The sequence below is a fragment of the Ursus maritimus genome, unplaced genomic scaffold (assembly GCF_017311325.1).
Source record: "Ursus maritimus isolate PB19 unplaced genomic scaffold, ASM1731132v1 scaffold_5, whole genome shotgun sequence".
Taxonomy (NCBI): Eukaryota; Metazoa; Chordata; class Mammalia; order Carnivora; family Ursidae; genus Ursus; species Ursus maritimus.
In genome coordinates, this window is record NW_024426663.1 from 1,072,184 (window position 1) to 1,097,584 (window position 25,401).

General features: G+C 40.7%; 1 protein-coding gene, 2 long non-coding RNA genes and 1 other non-coding gene across 7 annotated transcripts in view; 2 read left to right on the forward strand and 2 right to left on the reverse strand.

The window, feature by feature from the left end:
* EPB41L4A (erythrocyte membrane protein band 4.1 like 4A) overlaps window positions 1–11,959 on the forward strand; it is a 240,970-nt gene extending 229,011 nt beyond the window's left edge. For all 3 annotated transcript variants that reach the window (XM_040621976.1, XM_040621978.1, XM_040621977.1), the window contains 5 exons: window positions 3,145–3,192; window positions 3,758–3,826; window positions 4,868–4,978; window positions 6,236–6,317; window positions 9,866–11,959. In XM_040621976.1, coding sequence (XP_040477910.1) covers window positions 3,145–3,192; window positions 3,758–3,826; window positions 4,868–4,978; window positions 6,236–6,317; window positions 9,866–9,994 — 439 coding nt within the window. In that variant the 3' untranslated portion in view covers window positions 9,995–11,959. The remainder of the gene's footprint in view (window positions 1–3,144; window positions 3,193–3,757; window positions 3,827–4,867; window positions 4,979–6,235; window positions 6,318–9,865) is intronic.
* A 379-nt stretch (window positions 11,960–12,338) lies between these two features.
* On the reverse strand, window positions 12,339–13,909 carry LOC103675793. Its single transcript, XR_571909.2, has 3 exons — window positions 13,401–13,909; window positions 12,857–12,928; window positions 12,339–12,471 (listed from the first exon to the last, which is right to left on the reverse strand). It is a non-coding gene; the product is annotated as an uncharacterized LOC103675793 (long non-coding RNA).
* Window positions 13,024–13,157, reverse strand: LOC121100852. Its single transcript, XR_005832639.1, has one exon. It is a non-coding gene; the product is annotated as a small nucleolar RNA SNORA13 (small nucleolar RNA).
* Window positions 13,910–14,108: 199 nt separating the features above from the next.
* The window catches only part of LOC103675792, a 60,499-nt gene continuing 49,206 nt past the window's right edge, over window positions 14,109–25,401 (forward strand). Inside the window, exons 1-2 of one of the 2 annotated variants that reach the window (XR_005832376.1) lie at window positions 14,109–14,243; window positions 14,651–14,756. This is a non-coding gene — a long non-coding RNA (uncharacterized LOC103675792). Of the gene's footprint in view, window positions 14,244–14,650; window positions 16,427–25,401 lie in introns of those variants that run through there. The other variant, XR_571908.2, reaches the window with a different exon arrangement.

Consider the following 25,401-nt stretch of genomic DNA (forward strand, 5'->3'; position numbering starts at 1 on the left):
CATGACGCTCCACACTCAGTGGGAGTCTGCTTGAAAGATTCTCTCCCTCTGCCCCTCCCACCACTTGTATTTTGTCTCTCTCTCTAAAATAAATAAATAAATCTTAAAAAAAAAAAACCTTTGTAGATTTATGAAGTAGTGTTCTTATTTTAGGGGTTGGGAAGAAAGGAAGATGCTGATTCTAAATGATGTCTCATCAAACAAATTTCTCTGAAAAATGAATATTTAAATTGGACTATTGGTATAAGGTGTGGATGAGGGATGGTTTTTTTTTTAAATACTAGACTAATATTGGACTTAATGGTATTTTTTATAGAAATAGAACATTTCCTTAGGAACTTATTTGGAGAGTTCAAGTAAAACATCTGCATAATTAAGGGTCTTTTAATTAAGAAAAATGGCTGTCAAAATCCCACTGCTTTCTAAATCCAGAAAATGAGGTTGAGCTGTAGATCCTGAAGTCATCCTAAATTATTGATTAAATGTGTGCAGATGTAAGCATAAAAATAATATATTCCTCATTGGCATGTTGCCTGTGTTTACATCTGTCAAATCACAGGTGGTCTAGAAATTGGAGGAAATTAGGGTTTTTTTGTTTCTTTAGCTTTGGAACTTCTCCCTGCCCTAAAGCTGCTTGAAACTGCTGCCCATTTCAGAACACAGTTTACTTAAATATATGACTATTACAGATGCTATTGAGCTGATACAGATAGACTGAATTTCTGAATCTTTTAGGATCATTATTTATGGCTAGAAGTACTACTGTTCCCATCTGGGTTAAGATAACATTTCTGCTACTTCTTACAAGATGGGAATGAAAGGCATTGCCTGTGGAATTGCAACAATAGTAATTTTTTAAAACGTGAAAATAGATTTATTTTTTTTCTTTTTTAATAACTAAGGTTAGAAATTCTCGTGGCTAAAAATAAATCAGTAAAAATAGGCTAAGTATAAATAAGCAAATAAAGTTACCTGCACTTCCCAACACTCAGAAATATCCAGTGTTATTGAGTTTTTTGTATATTGTTCATATTCACCATCTCTCATCACTAGCCTGGTGTGGTGGTCGTGGGGGGCCCCTTATTGCTTTTTCTCATTCTCCCTCTCTCCTTCCTCAAAGCACTCAGTTTTGACTCTCATGCCATCAAAATCACACCACTTACTGTGACTCATCAACTGTGCCCTGCATCTCTTCCCTCATTCTTTAATTCTTTTAAGATTTGGTTCCTGCCTTGCTGTCATTCTTCCCAACACTGTTTCAGTATCCACATAATGGATCTCTGCAGTGACCTGGCCTCCCAGTTCCTCCACCCAGCCATAGCCACTTTACTTTCAGGTCATACCTTTGACCGGTCATTTCTGATCTCGGGCAGTTTTGCCCCCCATGCGACATCTGCCGATGTCTGGAGATATTTTTGCTTGTCACCCTGGGGAGGTATTAGTAACATCGTGGGTAGAGACCGTAGGTACTACTAATCATCGTCTGATGCACAGGACGACCCTCGGTAGCAAAGAATTACCTGACCCAAAATGCCAGTAGTGCTGAGGTTGAGGAACCCAGCTCAACTCAAAGATAGCCACACTACTGCTCTTCCAGAGGTAAGGAGGATTATCAATAGATGGCCTCCTAACCTAGATGTGATATAAATCTTTAGACTGCTGGCGACCTTCTGTGAGAATCAGATGGTGTATAGTTAAAACAGAACCATCTTTCCTCTGGGAATGGAGTAAATAACTTAGTGCTTTTTAATATTAGCACCTTCTCTGGCAGTGTCATTTAATGGGTTAACATGTTGTCTATTGAATCACACCAGCCAAATGTAGGAAAGGCAGATTTCTTACAGAAAATCCTCCCAAAGAAGTGTTTCTTACAATTTTTTTTAAGCGTATTATTTTAATATATAACAAGATCAACATCTAACAATATCACGTTTTATATGTTCGAGACCAAGGCTTCATCCCCTCATCTTCCGTGTTTTGATTCCTTTTGAGTTAATTAAAAGACCTTTACAGGTTTTTTTTCCCCATAAAAGGAAAAAGAAAAACTTGGTCAATTTAATTGCTAGAAAGTAGCTTGTTGTATTCTGTGGGCTCAGAAAGCCCTACCAGAATTTCTCAGTGGTGCCTCATTAACTGAGAAAAATGCAAGCAAGGATAATATCATATGTTGAAAGTGATATTGAGCCCAAAATGTTGATACAGATTATGAATGTAAAATTCCACAGGACAGAGTATTGCAATGGCTTTGCACACCTCCAGGCCTTTTAATTGTTAGGGTTTGGGTCCTTTGGGCCTTTATTAGGCCTTGGTTCTGTTGAAAGGATGAATGAAAGCTTATCATTTCCTCACTAGGAAAAAAAGCCATTCTGTGGCAACAGTTTCAGTGCTAATAGATTTCTAGTATTCATTGCTACTATGGGGAGGGTGGACACATGAACGCTGACCTCAGATTTCTCATTCTAGGAAGTTAAAAGTACTGGTATAATTTCTACTCAAGTAGCTTTTGGAGAAGAGATTTGTGGGGTATGTAGATAGGGATGGAGAAGGGCATATAGTGGGTGACAGTACGAGCCACACAGAGGTTCCAGCATTTCTGGGTCCAGGCTTTGAGCCAGAACCACAACATCAGATGTAATATGAAAGGTGGGTCACTGGCACAGTCAGCCTAGTCTGGACTGTCCCACCATTTCCTTTTCCCTGTGGTTGCTGCTTCCACTAGGTAATCACAGATCATGTTGGGAATCTTCCATATTAATAGAATCAGGATGAGTTCTTTGCCTTTACTTAGAAATAGGCAGAAGGACCAGAAAGAGAAGCCCTGAATCATCTTTACTGTGAAATCACCACTGGAGTGTGTGTGGATTTGCTCCTGAACTTCTAAGTTCTTTCATCAAATAAAGCCCTGCCTGGTTATGGCTGGTTTTTCTGTGATTTCTCTTCAGTAGCGCAAGTAGAGAAATGATCTGGTATCTTTATACTGTCCCACATGGGCTCTCCCTGCCCAGTCTTTCCTTGTCTGGTCCCAGCTGTCAAATAGGAACTTAACGGTCTGAAAACTATTACTGTTGCTGCGCTCAAGTTAGCTGTGAGATTATTAGATAAAGCATGTTTGCAGAGATGAATGGTGTTTTTTTCTATTTATAGGAGGAGCCCTGATATCCAAGCAAAAGAAGAGTTATGGAAGCATATTCAGTAAGTTCTGGTTTTTTTGTTTTGTTTTGTTTTAAAACCCATGTAGTGTTAAGGCATTTACAAGGAAGACTGCGGACACCAGGAGGCAGCCTCTGGCTGAAGCATGTCACAGCCTTCATTGCCGTCAGTATGTGGAACACTGCCCTCCCATGGTGGTGCCTTCCCAGGCCAGCAGCCCTCTACAGGTAGTCCTGTCTTCAGACGCGTTAGCCTCTCCTGTAATTGGGCCCCAGACGGGCCAATAGTTTACAAATAAATACCAAGGAAAACAGGTTCAGAAGGAAAAGATGCCTAGTATAGGGGCAGCAGCAGATTTTTTGTTGGGAGATGATGGGTGTAGAGTCTACATTCTGGGTATAGAAAAACAGAAAAGGGTTTTTTTCCCGTTTATCCTTGAATACGTTCTAGTTTTTTAATCTTTGTTCCTCGCTTATGTTTCTCTTCGTTTTACTAACATTGTGTTTTGGGACAAGATTAGGAAGGCAAAACTGATCTGCTGATGGTGAAAGGTATTAGTATTTATATCAGCATCATAACTTTAATTTTCTGGCACATTCCCTTCTAGAAAGGAACTTGTGGATCCTTCTGGACTGTCTGAAGAACAATTAAAAGAGATTCCATATACTAAAGTAGAGTGCGTATGTCTTTGAAAATCTTTTCACAAAAGGTTTATTAATACTTATAAATAATCCATTCTTACTATTCAGTGGTGTTCCATGAAGTGCTTTAATTTGTCTTTGCATTTTAACTAAAATTAAAACTTTAGGGAAAGGGGTAGGAAAGGGTGTATTCAAGCTCATCGTTACTCTGCACTACAATCACTACCATCTTCTATTAATGGCCTGTGTGTGTGGTAGCTGCAAAGGGGCTTTTGATGATTAATGTCAGTTTTAAAATAAAAATTCTTTTTTTGAGATATTCATTGATTGGTAACAATGCTTCTTCTTATTCATTACTTTAACACCCAGAGAATTATGTTGGCCACAAATCCTGTCATATAAGCCCAATCCAATTCCTGTCTTAGAACTAGCACAATGAAATGCTTCATGGAAGCGTAACAGGACTCCCTAATCATCATTCAGTGTTGGATGCAGCATGAGATGAGCTGTTTACTCTGTTTTCTACCCTGTTGTAATTAGTTAAGAGAAAGTGGGATTCTATTGCACTGCTTTATGTCCCTCTGGAACCCATCCTTGCTTCCCGCTCTGGTCAAACAGCAGGTCGATACACACCCTCCCCAACTCCCCTTCCTACCTCTCCTTATCTTTGGGCCAAAGATTTAATTCTTAATGACAGGCTAATCAGTAGCTAGGACAAGGACCAACTTTTTCTGGTAGGAATGCCATTTTGTCTGCATTGTAGGTGTTTTTCTTCCACACTTTCGGAAAAAATTCAACTGGGAATAGTTTCATTACAATTTTTTCATTTAAAAGAATATATATGTATACCCACATACATGCAAATACTCGAGTGTCATTTTCATGTATGGTGAAAGGAGTTTTCTGTTGTTAGCTTGTGAAATTTAAGCCAACTTAGGCTTTCCAAGCTCAGAGGGATCAAGTTCTTTTTAAACTCTCAAAGTCTTACTTCTTTGTGGTTTCCATATTAAGGGAAAATTCCAAATTATCCTGTTCTGACTCCTGGTATTTTTCTACATTTTTGGCTGCTCGTTCAGGACTCAAGGTGACCCAATCCGCATCAGGCATTCCCATTCACCGAGAAGTTACCGCCAGTATCGCCGGTCCCAGTGTTCAGATGGAGAGCGATCTGTTCTCTCGGAGGTGAAGTAAGTAGGCAAGCTTGAGTTCATCATTCCCTTCATGGCTCCAGCTCCAGAACAGCACAGTATAATGGGACTTTCTGCAACGATGGAGATGTTCTGTATCTGCGGTTATTATTTGAAAGGTGGCTAGTGAGACTAAGAAACTGAAAATTTAATATTATTAATTTTAATTAAATTTAAATAGCCCTGTATGGCTAGTGGCAACCATATTGGATGGCACAGATCTAGACCATACTTAGGCTAAATCATGGCACCTCCAAGCTATGCACTGAAACTTTTATTTTTATTTTTTAAGATTTTTATTTATTCACTTGACAGAGAGAGAGAGAGCCAGCAAGCACAAGTGGGGGGAATGGCAGAGGGAGAGGGAGAAGCAGGCTCCCCGCTGAGTAGTGAGCCTGATGCGGGGCTCGATCCAGGATCCTGGGATCATGCCCTGAGCCAAGGCAGATGCTTAACCCTCCTGAGCCACCTAGGCACCCCTGCACTGAAACTTTTAGAAGGAAAAAATGTATGAACTATTCTGTTATGAATACATCCTTATTTGAGAGAAGTAGCATAAGTTTCTTTCTGATCTGATGACATTTTCTTTTACTACAGCAAATGTATGTTGCAGTCATTTATTTGTATTTAGGTTTTTTTGTTTGTTCGTTTTTTGTTTTTTTGAGGAAAGTGACCATATCTCACACTAGGGTCACAATAGGTGCTATATTTTAAATGAATATGTTAATGGAGTAATTATGCATCATGTACTTGGTATTGCTAGGTAGGAATGTTAATCATTGAACTCTGAATTAAGGCTCAAAATTTTAGTAAACATTAATAAATTGGGAGATAGACTAACCCAGTAGAGAGAGGTATAGGCCAGGTTTTATTTTTTGTTTTGTTTGTAAAATGTAGAGCCTGGCTATTTATAGCTCCATAGGTTTATAGAAAAAGAATAAATGGCTAGTAAATGCTTCTCTGGAAACAAGTCAAAAAGCCATTTATACGTATCACAGTAACAAAAGCATATGGGAACCACACCTGTTTTATTCTTGGTTCTTCCATTTATTGGCTGTGATTTTGAGCAAGTTACTTAACCTGCTCAACTTAATTCAGAAACATTTATTAAACACGTCTCTGTGTAGAGCATTGTGTAGGCAATGTGAGGGATACAAAGGTGTAAAAACATGCTTTTCATCCTGAAATCCTCTTCCAGCTAAGGTTGTGATTCAAGGTGTTGTCTCAATCCTTAATTCTAAAACAAATTCTCTGCAGTTCAAAAACGGATCTCGTCCCTCCACTTCCTGTGACCCGTTCGTCAGATGCTCAGGGTTCTGGTGGCTCCACGGTTCATCAGGTTGGTAATAGTTTTAAGGGGTTGGTACTGATGACAATTTTTGAGAAGCACTTTTCTGAAAGTTCTTTTGGGGAAATAGGGCAATGACTCTCTTCACTCGGAGATTCTGTAATTTTGTGGAAGAAGGAAGGAGGGTTACGTGATCAAGGCAAGGCACAATGTGGGAAGAGTTACGTCAGAAGTGAGCTAGAGCTAGTGCAGGGTCTCAGATGATCTGATGTTGGAGCAGAGCCGGGGATAACAAAGATGGTAAGGTTGTTTGGAGCCAGAACGAAGAAACGATGGCTTCACTTAATTAAAAAAAAAAAAATCTTTTAGCTATTTTTTGAGCCAGAGAAGCAAGGAGAAAGTGATAGACTCACAGCAGGCAGATGTTCTATTGTTAACTGGAGACAGGAGAATTACTCAAGTCCTATTTTATTTCTGTCTTCTCCATCAAAGAGAATTACTTTTGTTCTGGAAATGTTTAAAAAAATGTGGTTAACAGGGAATTCAAGGGCATAGTAGAGCATCTAGCTGCCTTAACAAAATCCATTTAACGCTCAGCTGAATATCAGGGGAGCACTGTTGCAAACACATTGCAGCAAGGTGTTTGACACCATCTCTCATGGTAAGTAAGACAGAAAAAAGGAGGTTGTGTAAGATCACTGGATGGATTTTATTTGGTTAACCATCGCTCTATGAACAAAGTTGACGTTTATAATGGGTCAGGGTCAGCCCACTGTTTGCAGTGCTGTGTTTTTCAGTTTTTAGATCTGGATCCCTTTGGAAAGCAATTATAACTGCTGTTTCTCTCCCATAAAAATGCATGTAAGCACATATGTAGTTTAGTATGTAAATTCAGGGAGTTTATGGACAACCTAAGAAAATGGACTCCAGCGGTACTTGCCATACGCTGCCCTTTGTTTCTCCTGATTAATTTTTGTCATTGACTTGAGCAGGGACAGAAAGGCCTGTGCTGATTTCAGTTAGGTTCCCGGGGAGGAGATTCTGAGATAGAGGTTTACATGGAGGAAGTTTATTAGAAAGCACTCTTAGAATCAACACTTGGGAAGTGAAAGACGGCAAGAGTGGAAGTGTGTGGTGTATGCCCAATAAAGCATCATCTGATTGCACAGGGAGCTCTAGAGCTGAGATGGTCCATCCAGCCCCTCCCACCTGGACACAAAGCTCTTGGGCCTTTACACACTCATATTCACCATGCAGCAAGTCACTTGATAAGGGGTTCCCCGGGGGAAGGGGCTGTCTTCGGCTGAGGGGGGTTTCTGGGGAAGGACTCAGTTTTTGAGCTGTAGCAGCCAACGCTCCCAGCAGCTGGGGGAGTGGACACTTCAGTCCAGAATGGAGACCTGGGTGGTTAGTCACAACTTCCACTAAAGTTTGCCTCATTTTTGACTAGATAGATCTGGGAGAGATAACAGGTTGCCCAAATAATTTGTTTCAATAGTAGTCTTAAAAATTTATATTCAAGATTAGCTTAGACTTTGCATTCAGACTGACCTGCATTTGTGTCTGCTTGTCTCCACACAGCACTTGTTTGACTTTGGACAAACGGTTTAACTTCTAAACTTGCATTTTTGTGCAATGTAGGTAATAACCTGTTAGGGTTACTCAGGATAAATAAGCACTATTTTTCAGAACTTTTTGTCTTAAAACTTAAGGTTGGATTCAGTAAAATAAGAATCTTATTTTATTGTGGTTTTGCTTTTCCAATTACTCTAGACTCCCTACTCACCATCACTTAGGAATCTCAAACTTATGCACATTGAAAGAATAGTTCCATTTGCTGCATACAAGAACAACTCCCATGCATCCTCTGACCTGACCAATGGCACTGATTCTAAGCTTGTCTCTGTGGTACCTTTGACTTTGAATTCAACAAACATCTAATGAGCACGTCAAGAGTGACAGGCACTGGTTGGGTGGTCAGGAGATTATAGGCTAAATCTGGTCTGCCTGTTTTTGTATAGCCCAGGAGCTAATAATGGCTCTTCCATTTTTAAAGGTTGTTTTAAAGAAAGGGGTGGGGGTCAACATGTAACAACAACCAGATGTAGTCCACAATCTGGCCCTTTACAGAAAAATGTTTTGCTGACTCCTGGCCTACACACGGAACACATTAAGTAAACAGGTAAAATTAAAAAATTAGGTAAGCATTATGAAGAAACAAAGGGTTGAGTTAGGAAATCAACAGGTGACCTCCTACAGGGGTAAGAGTGGTCAAAGGAAGCCATCTCAGAAACCAAGGTATAAAGCTGAAAGCTTTATAGGACAGAAGCCACCCATGTGCAGAGGGAACTTGGGAGAGAACAGTCTGTAAAGGGCCTGTGTGTTTGAGCTGAAAGCCCCGTGTGGTCTGAGCATGGTGGGGGTGGGGGCAGATAACACAGGGCTTTAGACACCATGGAAAGTCTGGATTTTATTCTAAGTGCCAAAAGGAAACCATTGATCTGGTTGCCATGTGGAGAAAGGACTTAAGTGACACAGGGAAGCAGGAAGTTGCATGTCTGCCAGCGTGCCAGAGGTCTGGTTGTGGCATGGCCTGCCTACACCTCACCTCCTCATGCAGAAGGCTGGTGAAAGTGGGACGGATGATGGACTCTGATTCACTTTATTTCCTTAAGATATGCAAGCAAAAGGGACAGGTTTAATGGTAGACTAATTTACAAGGTAGTGCTTGTTTTAGGTAACCTCCCTGTTCCTTTTCTAACTCTTTTATTTTTTTTTAAATAATATTTTTTTATTATATTATGTTAGTCACCATACAGTACATCCCTGGTTTCCGATGTAAAGTTCAGTGATTCATTAGTTGCGTATAACACCCAGTGCACCATGCAATACGTGCCTTCCTTACTACCCGTCACCGGTCTATCCCATTCCCCCACCCCCCTCCCCTCTGAGGCCCTCAGTTTGTTTCTCATAGTCCATAGTCTCTCATGCTTCATTCCCCCTTCTGATTACCCCCCCTTTTTTTATCCCTCTCTTCCCCTACCAATCTTCCTAGTTCTTATGTTCCATAGATGAGAGAAACCATATGATAATTTTCTCTGCTTGACTTACTTCACTTAGCATTATCTCCTCCAGTGCCGTCCATGTTGCAGCAAATGTTGAGAAATCGTTCTTTTTGATAGCTGAGTAATATTCCATTGTATATATGGACCACATCTTGTATTAGCTTTCCATTCCCCTGCTCTGACACACTGCAGGGTTCTGATTATCTAGAAATCTTCCATTTCAAACAGATGTCCCATACTCTAAAATGATCTTGATTCAACCTTGAAGCTTAGTTTAGAATAACATAGAAAAATGACAACTGGCGTACTGAGGACTAATTTTCATGCATAAAGTGTATTATGCATGTTACTAGGATTTAACTTTACATTGAAGATTTAAGCAATCTTCCTGTTATAACTATTGTATTTGTTAATGGCTTTTGATATTGTGAAGCTCAAATATTTTGTGGTTTGAGGTCTTAATTTCTGATGTATTAAAATTGATTTCATGGGTTTCTTTTCTCAATCTTATCTTTTGAATGTATTTTTTTCTAGAGAAGAAATGGATCTAAAGATAGCCTGATTGAAGAAAAATCTCAGACATCTACAAGCAATCTGGCTGGAAAACACACAGCAAAAACAGTCAAAACTGTCCAAGCTTCACGCCTCAAGATAGAGACTTGATGCCAGGGAAGAAGGGCCTGGGATTGGGGGCGGGAAGGGTGTGTGCCACCTTCACTTTTAAACTGTGAATTGTAATTATTCAAGTATTTTGGACCTGCAAGTGTTTCTTCAGAAAAAAAAAAAGAATCGAACCTGTTCCATCTTTTAAAGGTTTAATAGCGTATTTGTACTGAAGGGCCTTTTTATTAACTGGACTAGTCTTGTGAAAACTCATTCACTTGATGCCCTATTTTCCTTCCTGGAGACTCTGAGTATCTTGTGTCTACAACAAAGATCAGATGCTTCCAGTCAAAGCTCTGGAATCCTGGTGTGCAGCTGCCTGGCTGTGCAACAGCCCACCAAGTGGATGAAAAGGTTCTTCCCAACTCTAGGCCTATCTCAGCCTGTGCACAGATGTATGAAGACTGAGACATCACTTTCAGACTGCAGATGTTTTTATTCATATAAATATGTTCTTTGTAATACTGTATTTTGTGGCATTAAGTTCCACTGGTAATTTACAAATGTAAAAACCTTTTTAAGTGTTGCTTTTAATTTCTGGTGTCCTTGTGTTTTCAGAAAAGAGACTGTGTGGATTTCAGTTGACCTCAGCTTATAAATTCATGACCCTCAACCACAAATGGTCCCTCCATCCTGCCTAGCTACCTAACTCCCCATTTGAGGGTGACTATTACAGGGAAAATAGAAATACTCATGCAGGACATCCCACCTTCTCCCTCCAACTTCTCCAGAGCTGCCATCAGCACTACTACTGTCCCTGCACCTGTGCTTTGGAGCCCAATCTCCTTTAGCCTTATCCCTTTCAACTTGGTTTTAAACTATTAACTCTCCCACCTAAAAAAAGGCCAACCAACTTTCACAACCACAAATCCCTCCCCAGCTTTTTCTCTCCCACTTTATTGAAAGGGTTATCTGTAGCCTGTGTCCTCAATCCATCTTCTGATCTTGACTTTAAACCGCTCCGGTTCTGCCCCACTGCTCCACTACAGAGTTCACTAAAAACTACTCTGTGTACCAAAGCCCAAGGGTAACTTTCAGGCCGCCCTGCAACATTCTTAGTGCAGTATTCCGTCGTTTCTACGTTTCTGGCTGTCCTTAACTACTCTTCAGTAAGATGCTATTCTACCTCACCATTAGCTTCTCAAAGCTCAGCCCTCTCCCGCTAGGTGGGTCTCATTTATGCCCATAGCCTTAAAGTTTGCTCCTATAGCTTAGTCTACAGACCAGTGTTCTGCCAGGCCACTTAGATGTCTCAAAGGCAATCCCAACTCAACTAGTTTAAAATGCTGCTCTTTGGCTGGATTTAGGACCATTATGCTTGTGAATGTGCAAGACTACACACCTGGCAGTCGTTATAGACGCCTCCCCTATTACCAAGTCCTGTGAGCTTTGCCCTCCACAGCTTAATGATCTCCACAAATTTTACCACCCTGGTCCAAGGTGGTTGTCTCTTGTCTAGACAGTCTTCTCCAACTGGCCCACCGCATCCTTCTTCTGACAGTTATTAACTATCCCTAGGATTCCCTTTGCTGTAAACAGAGCCTTAAGTGATCTGGTCTCTTACCTGTTGTTCAGGCTCATTTTGTAATATCCTGGGCTCAGCTAATGGCCACCTTCAAGCCTCATTAAGCACTCAACTCTTGTCTAAATCAGGGCACTTAAAGAAGGAAAGTAACTACAACGGTCACAAATCTGGACCTTTTCTAGCCCAAGGCCTCTGCACATGCCATCCCCAACTTCGCCTTCCAAAAGTGACACCTACCCTTAGGCTCAACCATTTTCTCAGCTTTCCTGTCTTGGTCAACTCACACGTGGGACTTGTCTCACAAAGTTAAGTTTTATATTTGCGATGACATTTCTGCCATTCAACTCTAAGCTTCCAAAGGGAGGAACTGTTTTGCTCACCCTTGTGTTCCCACTTCTTAGTACATTACTGAAAAATTCAATAAATTTTTTGAATGCTCAGACTATTTGTTCTTTCCTGCAAAGTAGAGGCAGAGGATATACCGACTGCCACTTAGTAAAAATAAAAATGCAGCGACAATGTAGAACACCTGTGACCTAGGAACCAACTAGTCTTATTTGTTCATCATGCAGAAGGCACTGAAAGAAAGCACTTATTTCTTTTTGGGTGTGGCTAAACTGGATATTTCACAAGGCTATCCTTAACTGGTTGCACTGAATATCAATCTATGAGATTTAACCATTTTGAAGTTGCTGGGGGAGGAAGGAGAAACCCTCCCTTTCCCTTTGATCTTTCAGTGAAGAATGCTATTTGCTGGTAGTTAATTACATAATACACAAACCTCCAAGAAGCACAGTGAAATATTTCTTTGTAACCCTACTGTTTTAAGTGTGTATTTATTTATAGACTGTCCAAAAGCAGTAATTTTAGTACCCCTCAGACTCCTGGAAGTTTTAAATGATCCAAGCAACTCTTGTCATGATGTTTTTTTGAATTCCTCATCAAGGACATCCTAAAAAACAAAATAAAGCACTCAATTTGACACGCAAATATTCACATGTATCATAGCTTAATTAAACAATTCATACCCCTCTGAATTACACTAAGTTATGCAGGTCTGAACTCAGCTTTAAATGTCCGCATAAAACACACCTGAGATTTGGCCAAGTGTTTGAAATTTAGGTACTACACACAGAAACACGTTATCTTAAAATTTCAAATGTAAGCTAGGAAAAGGCTACCCTATTTGCTGTTAACTTCAACTTGTTGACTACAGCTGTTGCAGTACTAATACTAATTTAACGCTAACACCCATTAGAAAAGGCACCCCAATCTAGATAGAATTTGCATTATGAGTAACCGCTTTATGACAGAACTACAAGGTAGCATCACCCTACCTTAGGTCACCTTTGTGCTCCCAGTGTTCAGCTAGCTAGCAGCCGTCTTAGCTTCAAGCATCCAGCTTTCACCTGCACAAAATTTAAAAATCGTTTAAAAAAAAAAAACATACACATTTCGCGTTGGCAGACTCAAAATCACATGTGCAAAGTAATGTAAAAGCATCATCTGTTACTTACGCAGCTCCGACACCAAAGACATCAAATTCAAAGGCAGGAAAAGGCTGCAAAGTGTTTAGTTTACGCCTTTTTTGACACCACATTCACTAGTTTCCAAAAGTGAATGGGCAACACAAAGGCTACAAGAAAACTGCGTAAGGACTGCTCTATCAATGGCACAAAGTTGCTAACCCCATCACGGACTGGTTGATGAACTGTTCTGTGGGTTAGACCTGGAAGGTGATGAATTCCAGCTGGAGATTCTCTCCTTTACAGTTCAAACCCCAGCCTAGGGAACGAGAACTCCAATTTAAAATGTTTTAAGTGGTTAAAACTTTCAAGCTGCGAGGCAACTGGTTTTTCTCGCACGAACACGCAAACTCACCTGCAAAGCGGACGACACTCATTCGCCGAGTTCTGCCTCTTGAAACAATTGTCAAGATCTAAACCTTAAACCGCACTTTACTCCTACGGGGACTTGATTCCAACTGTGATGCAGCAGGCATACATGCCTACCTATGGTGCGGCCTTCCTCTTTCACACGAGAGAATTCCCCGCTCATCTGAAAACCTCCCTGACACACGGTCGATGACCGATCAAGTCAAACGCACTCAAACCCATGTCCCGTCTCCTGGCGTGGGTACCAGCCTGAGAGCCTCTTCGCGGCCTCCCGCGGTCCCGCGGCAACGCGGCCGAGGCCAGGCCGCCGCCCTCCGCAATCCACGGACTCAGGGCCCGCCCGGCTGCAAGAGGCGTCTCACCACCCTCAGGGGCCCAGCGCCCTGGAGCGTCGGAGGCCAAGAAGCCGCGCACGCCGAGCCCCTGCCATCCCGGAAGGCGCACAGCAGCCGTCCGCCGCCCCAGCGCACAGGCGAGAAAGGCCGCCCGCCGCTCCCACAATGCTTTTCTACGGCTGGAAGGACCCACTGTCCGGGGGACGGGGGAGGACGGACTGTACCACTGGCCGCCGCGCCCTCGCGAGACGCCGCCGTGTGGCGCGAGGGCGAAGTGCGCAGCGATTGGCCGGGGGGCGGGGCTCCAGGGAGGAAGACGGACGGGAGGGCGTGCGGTCCGCGCTGTGCGTCGTGCGGCCGGCGCTGTCGCCCGGGCGGGCGTCCTCCGGTGTGGCTGTGCCCCCAGCCCTCGCGGTGTCGGGAGCCTGTGTCCCGCGCTGAGCCTCGGTAGCTCAGAGGACTTGAGAACTCGTGTTCTCCACGGCTGAGGAAGAGTAAGGTTCTTCATTCAAAGAATAGATTCGTGGAGTTGTTAACTCGCTTCAGGCTCCCACCTCAGTGCCTGGGTCAGGTGGGAATGAGAGGGGCAGGGGTCCTGCCTGACGTTCTGGCTGGGCCGGAAAGGCGCTGAACAGGTGACGTGCACACTGGGGGTCCAGAGAGCGTAAGTGCCGAGGAGGAGACAGAAGGAGGTTGTGCGGTCGAACAGCCTGTCCCACAGAAACGGTGCGGACCGCCAATCCCGTTCAGGTGTTCGAACTGCCACAAAACAGTAAAAAGGAGCAAGTTACGTTCATCTCAGTAGTAACAACATGGAATCAATAGAAAATCATTAATGATTAATGATCTATATTAATGATATATTTTGCCTAAAAGTCCGGTGTGTATTTTATACTTCCAGCCCATTTCAGTTCAGACTAGTCCCATTTCCAGAGCTGGGAAGCAGCCTGTGTGGCTGGAGCAGCGTGAGGAGTGCACAGTGGCGTAAGATGCAGCGGAAGAGACAGGTAGGAGCAAATCATATGAGGCTTTGTACTTGCAGTAGGAATTGGGATCTTATGCTGAAATTTTAGAGTTGGTTAATGATTACCAGAAATAAAGCAGAAGTTGTTAATTGGCTTTTTGCCTCATACCCCTAATGCATTGAAGGAATAGAGACTGTAGTGAGATCTGCTGTGCGATATAGACAGGGGGTCTCCTTGCTCCTGTGGGTCCTAGCAGAGACTCATCAAGAGGCCACATCCTAGGACTCTTCCTCATTTCTTTGAAGCTAGTGAAAGAGAGAGATAAGGAAGAAAGGAAAAAGGTAAAATTCAAGCCCACAACTCACACAAGGACTAGCTGGAATGATACCATTAAATCGAGGACAATGGAGACATACAGAAGGAGTAAATGTGTAATGATCACAAGAAAGGAAATAGCGAAGACCTTTATTAGGAGGTCGCTGTAACATCTGGGGGAGAAAAGGTTGGGGAAGGAGGATACTTCTAGGAGTATAATTTCAAGACATCGAATGGTACAGTGTGGGGTTTATAACAAATCTCAATCTTGCCTTCTTGCTAGGGAAAGTCAGGGAGAGGAACGAATTTCCCTTGAGCTGGAGCAGCCAGCAGACCTGGGTTTACACCTAGCTCTGACACTTGTTCTCTTAGGTAAATAACCACCTCTTTGAGCCCCAAGTTTCCTCATTTATAAGATAATAACTATATCAATGAACCACGTGCTAAAGAATTAAAGTCTTGTGGAATCATGTTACATAGTAACATACAACAAATGACTCTCGTGAGCTTGGCTCTTCCTCTTGTTTACCCCCACCGCAGGTATGGAATCTTCTTGGGTTGAGTTCTTAAGGAAAGGAGAAATATGCTGATGTTTTTCTCTTAATGGCTTGACATTTTTGTTCCCACCTTATGCTTTCCATTCTCCCCTTTATATTTCTTTCCAAAACTCTGAATGGTTCAAGAGTAGATAGAGGGGAGGCATTTGTTCCCATTACGGGATTAGATTGGTGTCAGGAAATCTATTCTAAATTCTTCATCTTCCTGTCTACTTCAACCTCACATAGCCTAATAAGGAAAAGCCAATAATTAAGCCAAGGCAAGCAGCAAGGACGCAAGAGAAATATAGAGGATATTTTCTACCTAGTTTTCCCCCCACCTACTGGGGCTACGTGTGGTGTTAGTGCAGACATGGAAGTAGCTGGGTTTCCTTGTGCGGTAGGCAGAAGCCTGGTCCCCCAGAGACGTCCACATCCTCATCTCCTGAGCCTGTGGATGTTTCATTATAGGGTAAAAGAGGCTTTGCAGATGATTAATGTTGGGGACCATGATATAGGGAGATAAAAATTGAAGAGGAAGGCAGAAAAATTAGAGACGTGGCAGAAGAGAAGGCAGGAGAGGGACTCAACATTCCACTGCTAACTTTGAAACGGGAGGAAGAAGATCTTTGCAGCCAAAGAACGCAGTTTCAGCTCTAGTAGGTGGGATTGGCCTTCAGCTGACATCAAGGAACCAGGGACTTCATTTCTACAACTGCGTGGAACTGAATTCTGCCAACATCCTGAATGAGTATGGAAACCGACTTTCCCCTAGAGTCTCCAGAAAAGAGCACAGCCCTGCAGTTGCTTTGATTTTAGCCAGAGGTGTGATAATAAATTTGTGTTGTTTTGAGCTGTAAATTTGTGTGAATTTGTTATGGCAGCAGGAAAAACCAACACATCCTGTAAGGGGCAGAGTGAGAAGAGCTGTTTTTCTTACCCCACTCCTTCCTGTCCCACTCCAGTGTTCTCATCAGGAACATAAATAAGATTTTGCAGATAAACTGTACATATTTCATTCTAACCATATAGAGTCAAAGTTTGTTATGATGGGTGCTATAGATGTGAATTAATATCCAATAGACATTAATAATTCGAATACTTTTTGTAATTTAAAGTCATTTGTAAAGTTCTTGGGATTTTCTTCTTAAAAAATCATATTTTCTGCAGAAACTTTCTTTCTTTCTAATTCTTATATTGTGTGTGTGGGTGTGTGCACGTGTGTGGCAAAGAATGTCCAAACTAGGGCGTCTAGGAGAGTGTCTAATAGACAATAGTAGAAATCCTTGTCTTGTTCATGATTTTATTTGAGTGTGAGAGAGAGAGAGGCAGAGGGGGAAGGGTCAGAGGGAGCTGACCTGTCTGCTGAGCAGGGAGCCCGATGCAGGGCTCGATCCTGGGACTCCTGGATCATGACCTGAGCTGAAGGCAGATGCTTAACTGACTGAGCCTCCCAGGTGCCCCTTATTCATGATTTTAAAGGAATGCTTTTGAAGTTTCAGCACATGTGTATGATGTGGATAACATTTTTATGTATTTCCTGTTGTTCATCAGGTTAGGGGAGTTTCCATGTATACCTAGTTTGCTGATAGTTTTTTTTTTTATCATAAATGCATGTCAAATTTTATTAGATGTTTTATCTGCCTCTGTTGAGATGAATGTATGTTTTTTCTTGTAATTTGTTAATGTGGTGAATTGCATTAATGCAATTTTCTTTTTTTTTTTAAGATTTATTTAATATTTGAGAGAGAGGGAGAGAGAGAGAGCAGGGGGGAGGGGCAGAGGGAGAGAGGAAGAGGGAGAGGGAGAGAAACTCTTAAGCAGACTCCGCTTTAGTGCAGAGCCCGATACAGGGCTCGGTCTCACTACTCAGAGATCATGACCTGAGCCAAAACCAAGAGTCAGATGCTTAACCACTTACCCGACTGCACCAGCCAGGTGCTCTGCATTAATGCTATTTCTGATGTTGAAGCAGTCAGTCTGCCATTTCTGAAAGACACCAAATTGGTCATTTCAAAAAATATTGCTTAGAATTTTTGCACTTGCATTTATGGATGCGATGGGACTGTGGTTATCTTTCTCATCCTGTCTTTGATAGTTTTGTTGTGCAATTATATAGATATCTACCTAATATTACTAATTTGTTTCTGAAAATCAGATGTTCCCTGCAAAAACCTTAACTGGGAGCCTATTTCTTTTTATTTTAAATAATATCATTGTAATTTGTTACTTGTTAACCCAAACCAGTTTCCTAAAATGTAACTATAATAAGGTAAGCAAACCTCTATTAAGTAACGTTGGGATGTAAATATTCAAAGCTTTGCTTCCTGAATCACTAAACAATATAGCTGTTAACAAATAGTCGCTTTGTCAGCAGTAACATACTCTCATTGTTACTGCTTTTCTGCTTGCTTTTTTTCCTTCTCCATTGAGCTCCTTGACACTTTCTCAACCATTTTAGTTCTTATTCTGCACGACTAGGGAAAAAAGGGCAATAGGAAATATGAAGGGCACTGTGGAAATGTGACAGAGAATGATTCACACAAGGGATGATATTTTAATGTTTCTTTTATCACCAGTAGCATTTATGTGGAATATCCCCTTCATTGATATTCAGTATGCTTTTTGATTTGCTGACATGATGTGGACATTTTACCAAATGTTTCTAGTGTAACTCAAGGCATTTCCTACACTTTTGTTGTTGTTATTGGTAAAAATGTTATATGGAGTTTTGGGGTGCTAAATAAAATATTTCCTACATAAATCTCAGTTGAAGTGTTGTTTTGAGAGATATGTATGTTGTATGACATTGGAGAATTAAGTATGAGAGGGCATTTACTGGAAAAACATCAAACAGGGAGATGTTCTGTGGAGTATGCCTGAAGTGGCTTTATAAAATTACTTGGGGTAACTTTTCCTCTTTTTCTCTTCTCCAAAAAATTTAAGATAATGTCAGAATTAATTTTTTAAATTTTAAAAATAAACCACATACTTTTTGGGGCGCCGGGGTGGCTCATTTGGTTAAGCATCTGCCTTCAGCTCAGGTCATGATCCCAGGGTCCTGGGATCGAGTCCCATGTTGGGCTCTCTGCTCAGCAGGTAGTTTGCTTCTTCCTCTCACTCTCCCTCTGTGCTCTCTCTCTCTATCATATAAATAAATAAAATCGTTTTTAAAAATTAAAAAAAATAAACCACATACTTTTAAAACTATCCGGGTCTAGTATTTTCTTTGTGGGAAGAAGTTAAACTACTGATTCAGTTTCTTTAATGGTTATAGGACCATTCATGTTTTTTCTTCTTTAGTCATGTTCGGTAAGTCGTCTTTCATAGAAACGTGTCCATTTCTTCCATATTTGTGAATTTGTTGGCAGGAGGTTGTTCATTATTCTTAGTTTTTTTCCCCTCTCGCCAATCAGTTCTCTGATTCTTTGACATCAACTGGGTGTCCAGTAATTCCCTGGAATTAGCATCAGACCCCCCAGGTTAAGAGCTCACTCCCACAAGACTGCCCCCATTTCATTTGCCAGCTGCAGTGGGGTGGCCAGCTATTCACACGTTTGCCCAGCCAGAAATTTGAGGATTAACATGACCTTTCCCCCACCTTGGTTTTGATAATTCACTACAGTGACTCAGATGCTCAGAAAACACTTTACTTCCTATTACCAGTATATTATAGAGCATACAACTCAGAAACAGCCAAATGGAAGAGATGAATAGGGCGTTACGGTGTGGGGTGGAGCATGGAGCTTGTGCCTTCTCTGGGCATGCCACCCTCCCAGCACTTGGACGTGTTAACTAACCCAGAAGCTCCCTGAACCTCCTTGTTTAGGAGTTTTTAGGGAGATTCCCCTACACAGACATGATTGGTTAAATCACTGGTTATTGGTGATTAAACAAAATTTCCAGCTCTCTAGTCACATGCTTCCTCTGGCAAGCTGCCCAATCCTGAGTCTACCAGAGAGTTCACCAAGAGTCACTTCAGTGACATAAACTTTTTTCTTTCTCAAGATTGCTTTGGCTATTTGAGGTCTTTTGTGCTTTCATACAAATTTTAGGTTGTTTGTTCTATTTCTCTGAAAACTGCCATTGGAATTTTGATAGGAATTGTATCAAGTCCGTATATCACTTTGGATGATATGGACATTTGAGCAGTGTTAATTCTTCTGATCCGTGAGCACTGTCTTTCCATTTATTTGTGTCTTCTTCAACTTCCTTTATCAGTGTCTTATAGTTTTCAGTGTACAGGTCTGTCACCTCCTTGGTTAAGTTTATTCCTAGGTATTTTATTCTTTTTGATACAATTGTAAATGTGATTGTTTTCTTAATTTCTTTTTCTGTTTTGTGTATAGAAACAACTGATTTTCATATAATGATTTTGTATCTTGCAGGTTTATTGAATTCATTTATTAGTTCTAAGTTTCTTGGTGGTCTTTAGGGTTTTTATTATGTCATCTGCAAATAGAGGCAGTTTTACTTCTTCTGTTTTGATTTGGATGCATTTATTTCTTTTTCTTGCCTAATTAATCTAGCTATGACTCCCAGTACTATGTTAAATAAAAGTGGCAAGAGTGGGCAACCTGGTCCTGTTCCAAGAGGAAAGACTTTCAGTTTTTCACTGTTAGGTATGATGTTAGTTATGGGCTTGCCATATATGGCATATGGTGTCATTGTGTTGAGATATGCCCCCTCTATAGCCACTTTGAGAGTTTTATCATGAATGGCTGTTGAATTTTCTCAAATGCTTTTTCTGCACCTTTTGAGATAATCCTATAATTTTAATCCTTCATTTTGTTAATGTATATCGTATTGATTGATTTGCAGATGTTGAACCAACCTCACATCCCTAGAATAAATTCCACCGATGATGGTGCATGGTCCTTTTAATGTGCTGTTTAGTTCAGTTTGCAATTTTTTTTTTTTTGAAGAATTCTTTCATCAATGTTCATCAGGGATATTGGCCTGTAATTTTCTTTTCTTTTCTCTTTTCTTTTCTTTTCTTTTCTTTTCTTTTCTCTGGTTTTGGTATCAAGGTAATGCTGGCCTCATAAAATGAGTTTGGGAGTACCCCTTCATTTTCTATTTTTTGGAAGAGTTTAAGAAGGATTGGTATTGGGGCGCCTGGGTGGCACAGCGGTTAAGCATCTGACTTCAGCTCAGGGCGTGATCCCGGCGTTATGGGATCGAGCCCCACATCAGGCTCCTCCGCTGTGAGCCTGCTTCTTCCTCTCCCACTCCCCCTGCTTGTGTTCCCTCTCTCGCTGGCTGTCTCTATCTCTGTCAAATAAATGAATAAAATCTTTAAAAAAAAAAAAAAAGAAGGATTGGTATTAATTTTTCTTTAAATGTTTGGTAGAATTCACCAGTAAAGCCATCTGGCCCTGGACTTTTGTTTGTTAAGAGGTTTTTGATTACTAATTCAATCTCTTTATTTGTAATTGGTCTGTTCAGATTTTCCGTTTCTTCACAATTCAGTCTTGAGGGTTGTATGTTTCTAGGAATTTATGCATTTCTTCTAGGTTGCCTAACTTGCTGGTGTATATTTGTTCATAGTAGTCTCATGAGTCTTTGCATTTCTGTTTATTAGTTGTGACAACATCTCTTTCATTTTTAATTTTATTTGACTCTTTTTTTTTCTTAGTGGGTATAATTAAATGTTTGCTTATTTTATTTATCTTTTCAAAGAACCAGCTCTTAGTTCCATTTATCCTTTCTATTGTCTTTTTAATCTCCATTTCATTTGTTTTTGCCCTGATCTTTCTGTCCTATTTTCTACCAAATTTGGGCTTCATTTTCTTTTTCTAGTTCCTTAAGGTATAAAGTTAGGTTCATTATTTGAGATCTTTTTAATTTCTTGCTGTAGGCACTTATTGCTGTGAACTTCACTCTTACAGCTGCTTTTGCTGAATCCCATTAGTTTTGGTTATTATATTTCCATTTTCATTTGTCTGAAAAAAATTATACAATTAGTAAGAGAGAACGCATGAGCCAGAAGAGAGGGGCAGAAGGAGAGAGAGAGAATCTTTTTTTTTTTTTTTTAAAGATTTTATTTATTTATTCGACAGAGAGAGAGAGACAGCCAGCGAGAGAGGGAACACAAGCAGGGGGAGTGGGAGAGGAAGAAGCAGGCTCATAGCAGAAGAGCCTGATGTGGGGCTCGATCCCAGAACTCTGGGATCACGCCCTGAGCCAAAGGCAGACGCTTAACCGCTGTGCCACCCAGGCGCCCCGAGAGAGAGAATCTTAATCAGACTACATGCTTCCAGTGTGGGGCTTGGTCTCACAACCCTGAGATCATGACCTGAGCTGAAATCAAGAGTTGGACACTTAACCGACTGAGCCATCCAGGTGCCCTTGTCTGAAGATATTTTTTATTTATCTTTTAATTTCTTTTTTGACCATTGGCTACTCAGTAACATGTTGTTTAATTGCTACATATTTGTGAGTTTTCCAGTTTTCTTCTTATAATTGATTTCTAATTTAATACCACTGGAGTTGGAAAAGACATTTGATATGATTTCAGTCTTCTAAATTTATTAAGACTTGTTTTGTGGCCTGAAATATGGTCTTTCCTGGAGAATGTTCCATGTGTGCTTGAGAAGAATGTGTATTCTACTGCTTTTTGGTGGAATGGTTCTTTAAATGTCTATTAAGTTCCTCTGGTCTAATGTATAGTTTAAGTCTAACGTTTCCTCACTGATTTTCTGTCTGGATTATCTATTCATTGATGAAAGTGAGATATTGAAGTCCTCTACTATTATTGTATTGCTATCTATTAGCCCCTTTAGTTATGTTAGTATTTGTTTTATATAATCTTGGTTCTCCTATATTGGATCCACAGTTACAATTGTCATATCCTCTTCTTGGATTCACCACTTTATCATTATATCATGACCTTCTTTGTCTCTTATTAGTCTTTGTCTTAAAGTTTGTTTTGTCTGATACATCTACCCTTGCTTTCTTTTCTTCCCTAGGTTAAGGAGTATCTTTTTCTATCCCTTTACTTTCAGTCTATGTGTGTTCTTAAAACTGAAGTAAGTCTCTTGTAGGCAGGATATGGTTGGGTGGTCTTCTTCTTCTTCTTCTCCTTCTTATTATTATTATTAATTTTATTTTTAAGTAGTCTCTACACCAATGTGGGGCTTGAACTTACAACCCTGAGATCAAGAGTTGCACACTCTACCAACTGAGCCAGCCAGGTGCCCCAGGTCTTATTTTTTTTAGATCTATTCAACCATGCTTTATCTTTTGATTAAACAATTTAATCCATTTACATTTAAAGTAAATATTGATAGGTACAGACTTATTGCCAGTTTGTTCATTGTTTTCTGGCTGTTTTGTAGTTCTTTTGTTCTTTTCTTGCTTTCTTTGTGATTTGATACTTTTCTGTAGTGATATGCTTAGATTCTTTTCTCTGTATCTTTTGGGTATCTACTGTAGGCTTTTGCTTTGTGGTTACCATGAAGCTTACATAAAACATCCTAAAGTTATAACAGTCTATTTTAAACTGATAACAATAAGTTTAAATGCATTAAAAAACTCTACATTTTTACCTCCCTCTCTCATGTTTTATATTTTCGATGTCATAATTTATATCTTTTTACATATGTATTCATTAACAAATTATTGTAGTTACAAGGTGTTTTTTTTTTATTACTTTCTTCTTTTAACTTCATGCTAGATTTAGGATTGATTAACTCATCACCATTACATTAGATTATTCTGAGTTTAGCTATGTATTTACCTTTACTGGTGAGATTTATACTTTCAAATGTTTTCCTGTTGCTAATCAGTGTCCTTCCATTTCAGCTTAAGGAAGGACCTTAACATTTCTTGTAAGGCCAATGTGGTGGTGATGAACTTCTTAAGCTTTTGCTTGTCTGTGTAACTCTTTCTCTCCTTCAGTTCTGAAGGACTGCTTTGCTAGGTAGAGCATTTTTGGTTGGCAGTTTTTTCCTTAAGCACTTTGAATATATTGTGCCACTCTTTTCTGGCCTGCAAAGTTTCTACCAATGGTCTCATGGGAGTTTCTTTGTATGTAACACGTTGTTTTTCCCTTGCTGCTTTTACGATTCTCTTCTTAGTTTTAGCTTTTGACACTTTAATTATGTGTCTTGGCATAGGTTTTCTTGGGTTCATTTTATTGGACTTCTCTGGGATTCCTGGATTTGAATGTCTTTTTCCTTCCCCAGGTTAGGGAAGTTTTCAGCCATTATTTCTTTAAATAAGTTTTCTGCCCCTTTCTCTCTCCTCCTTTTGAGTCCCCTATCATGCAAATATTGGTGTGATTGATGGTGTCCCGTAAGTCCCTTAATCTGTCTTTATCCTTTTTTCTTTTGCTCCACTGATGGGATGAATTCCACTACTCTGTCTTTGAGTAACTGATCCTTTCTTCCACTGCAACCAGTCTGCTGTTGAACAGCTTTATTGAATTTTTCAGTTCAGATTTTGTATTCCTTAGCTCTGTGATTTCTGTATGGTACTTTCTTATATTTTCTATCCCTTCGTTAAAATTCTCACTTTGTTCATGCATTGTCCTCCTGACTTCAGTGAGCATTTTTATGCCATTATTTGAACATTTGAACTCTTTGTTAGGTTTATCACTTATTTTTGTTTCATTATATCTATTTCTGATGTTTTGTTCTTTTATTTGGAACATATTCCTTTGTTTCTTCATTTTTCTTGACTCTGTGCTGGTTTCTATGCATTAGGTAAAAGAGCCACATCTCCTAGTGGTCTTGTGTGGGAGATGAACCTTATCGTTCAACCCTGCTCTAGCGATTGGCTGTCTCTCAAATCTTTGTGATGTGTAAACAGTCTTGTTTGCTCTTAGTGGCTCCCAATATTAAAGACATGTCAAGACCTGCCAGTGTCCCAAAGGGGAGGAACTCAGTCAGCACCTAGATTCAGGCTTATTGGCACTTGGACCTTCGCAGCTTTTAAAGTACGCAAATATACCTCTCTCAGGAGAAGCCTGGGATATGGGCATTTCTGTCTGCGGCCTTATCAGTACTATGCCCTGAGGAGATAGTTAGCCAAGAACTGTTTCTCTGTTACAGTTTCATGGCACCTGCAAACGTAATCCCTACTGTCCACTAGAGCCAGGGGCATCCTTTGGATGGCAGCCACAAAAACTAGGACCCCAGATGTATACACAAACTCCTTTCCTGGAAATATTGGCAACCTGCAGTGAGGCAGCAGGAGAGCACAAAGGCGGTGCCTACCAGCCTCCCTGGTCTCTGGAGAGTATTGTAGTCAGCCCCTTGTCGTGTGCTGAATTGGAAGCCTACCATGCAGGCTGTAGCTGTTAAGATATGAAAAAGGCCTCTTTCACAGAAAGACTGGGCACGTTTGTGTTCTCTGGGTCTGTGCTGGCCCCAGGGGATTTGCTGTGGTGAGTTCTTACCAGCACTTTCAGAACTGACTCTTAAGTTTTCTGTAGCTTTAGTTGTCTCATGATTGCAAACTCCACTGGCTTTCAAAACTAGGTGTTCGGGGCACCCATTTCTCAGATGGAGGTTTTAAAATTTGGGGCACCAGATGTAAAATCTAAACCTTTCATTCCTCAGTGAGAAGTTCGGAGTTGTGAGTCCCCCCTGGCTGTGTGTTGCTGCACCAGGGTTGGGGTTTATGGTGAGATTATTAGCCTCTCCTATTGGTTTGATGTGTGTCTTTTCTCATTTACCAGTGTGTGGGGGCCACTCAGGTAGTTTCTGGATTTCTTTCAGAGGCACTCGTTCTATATGTAGCTGTAGATTTGGTGTGTCCATAGGAGGATGTGAGCTCAAGAGCCTCTTATATTGCCGTCTTAAACCCAATTTAAACATTGAGATTCTAAT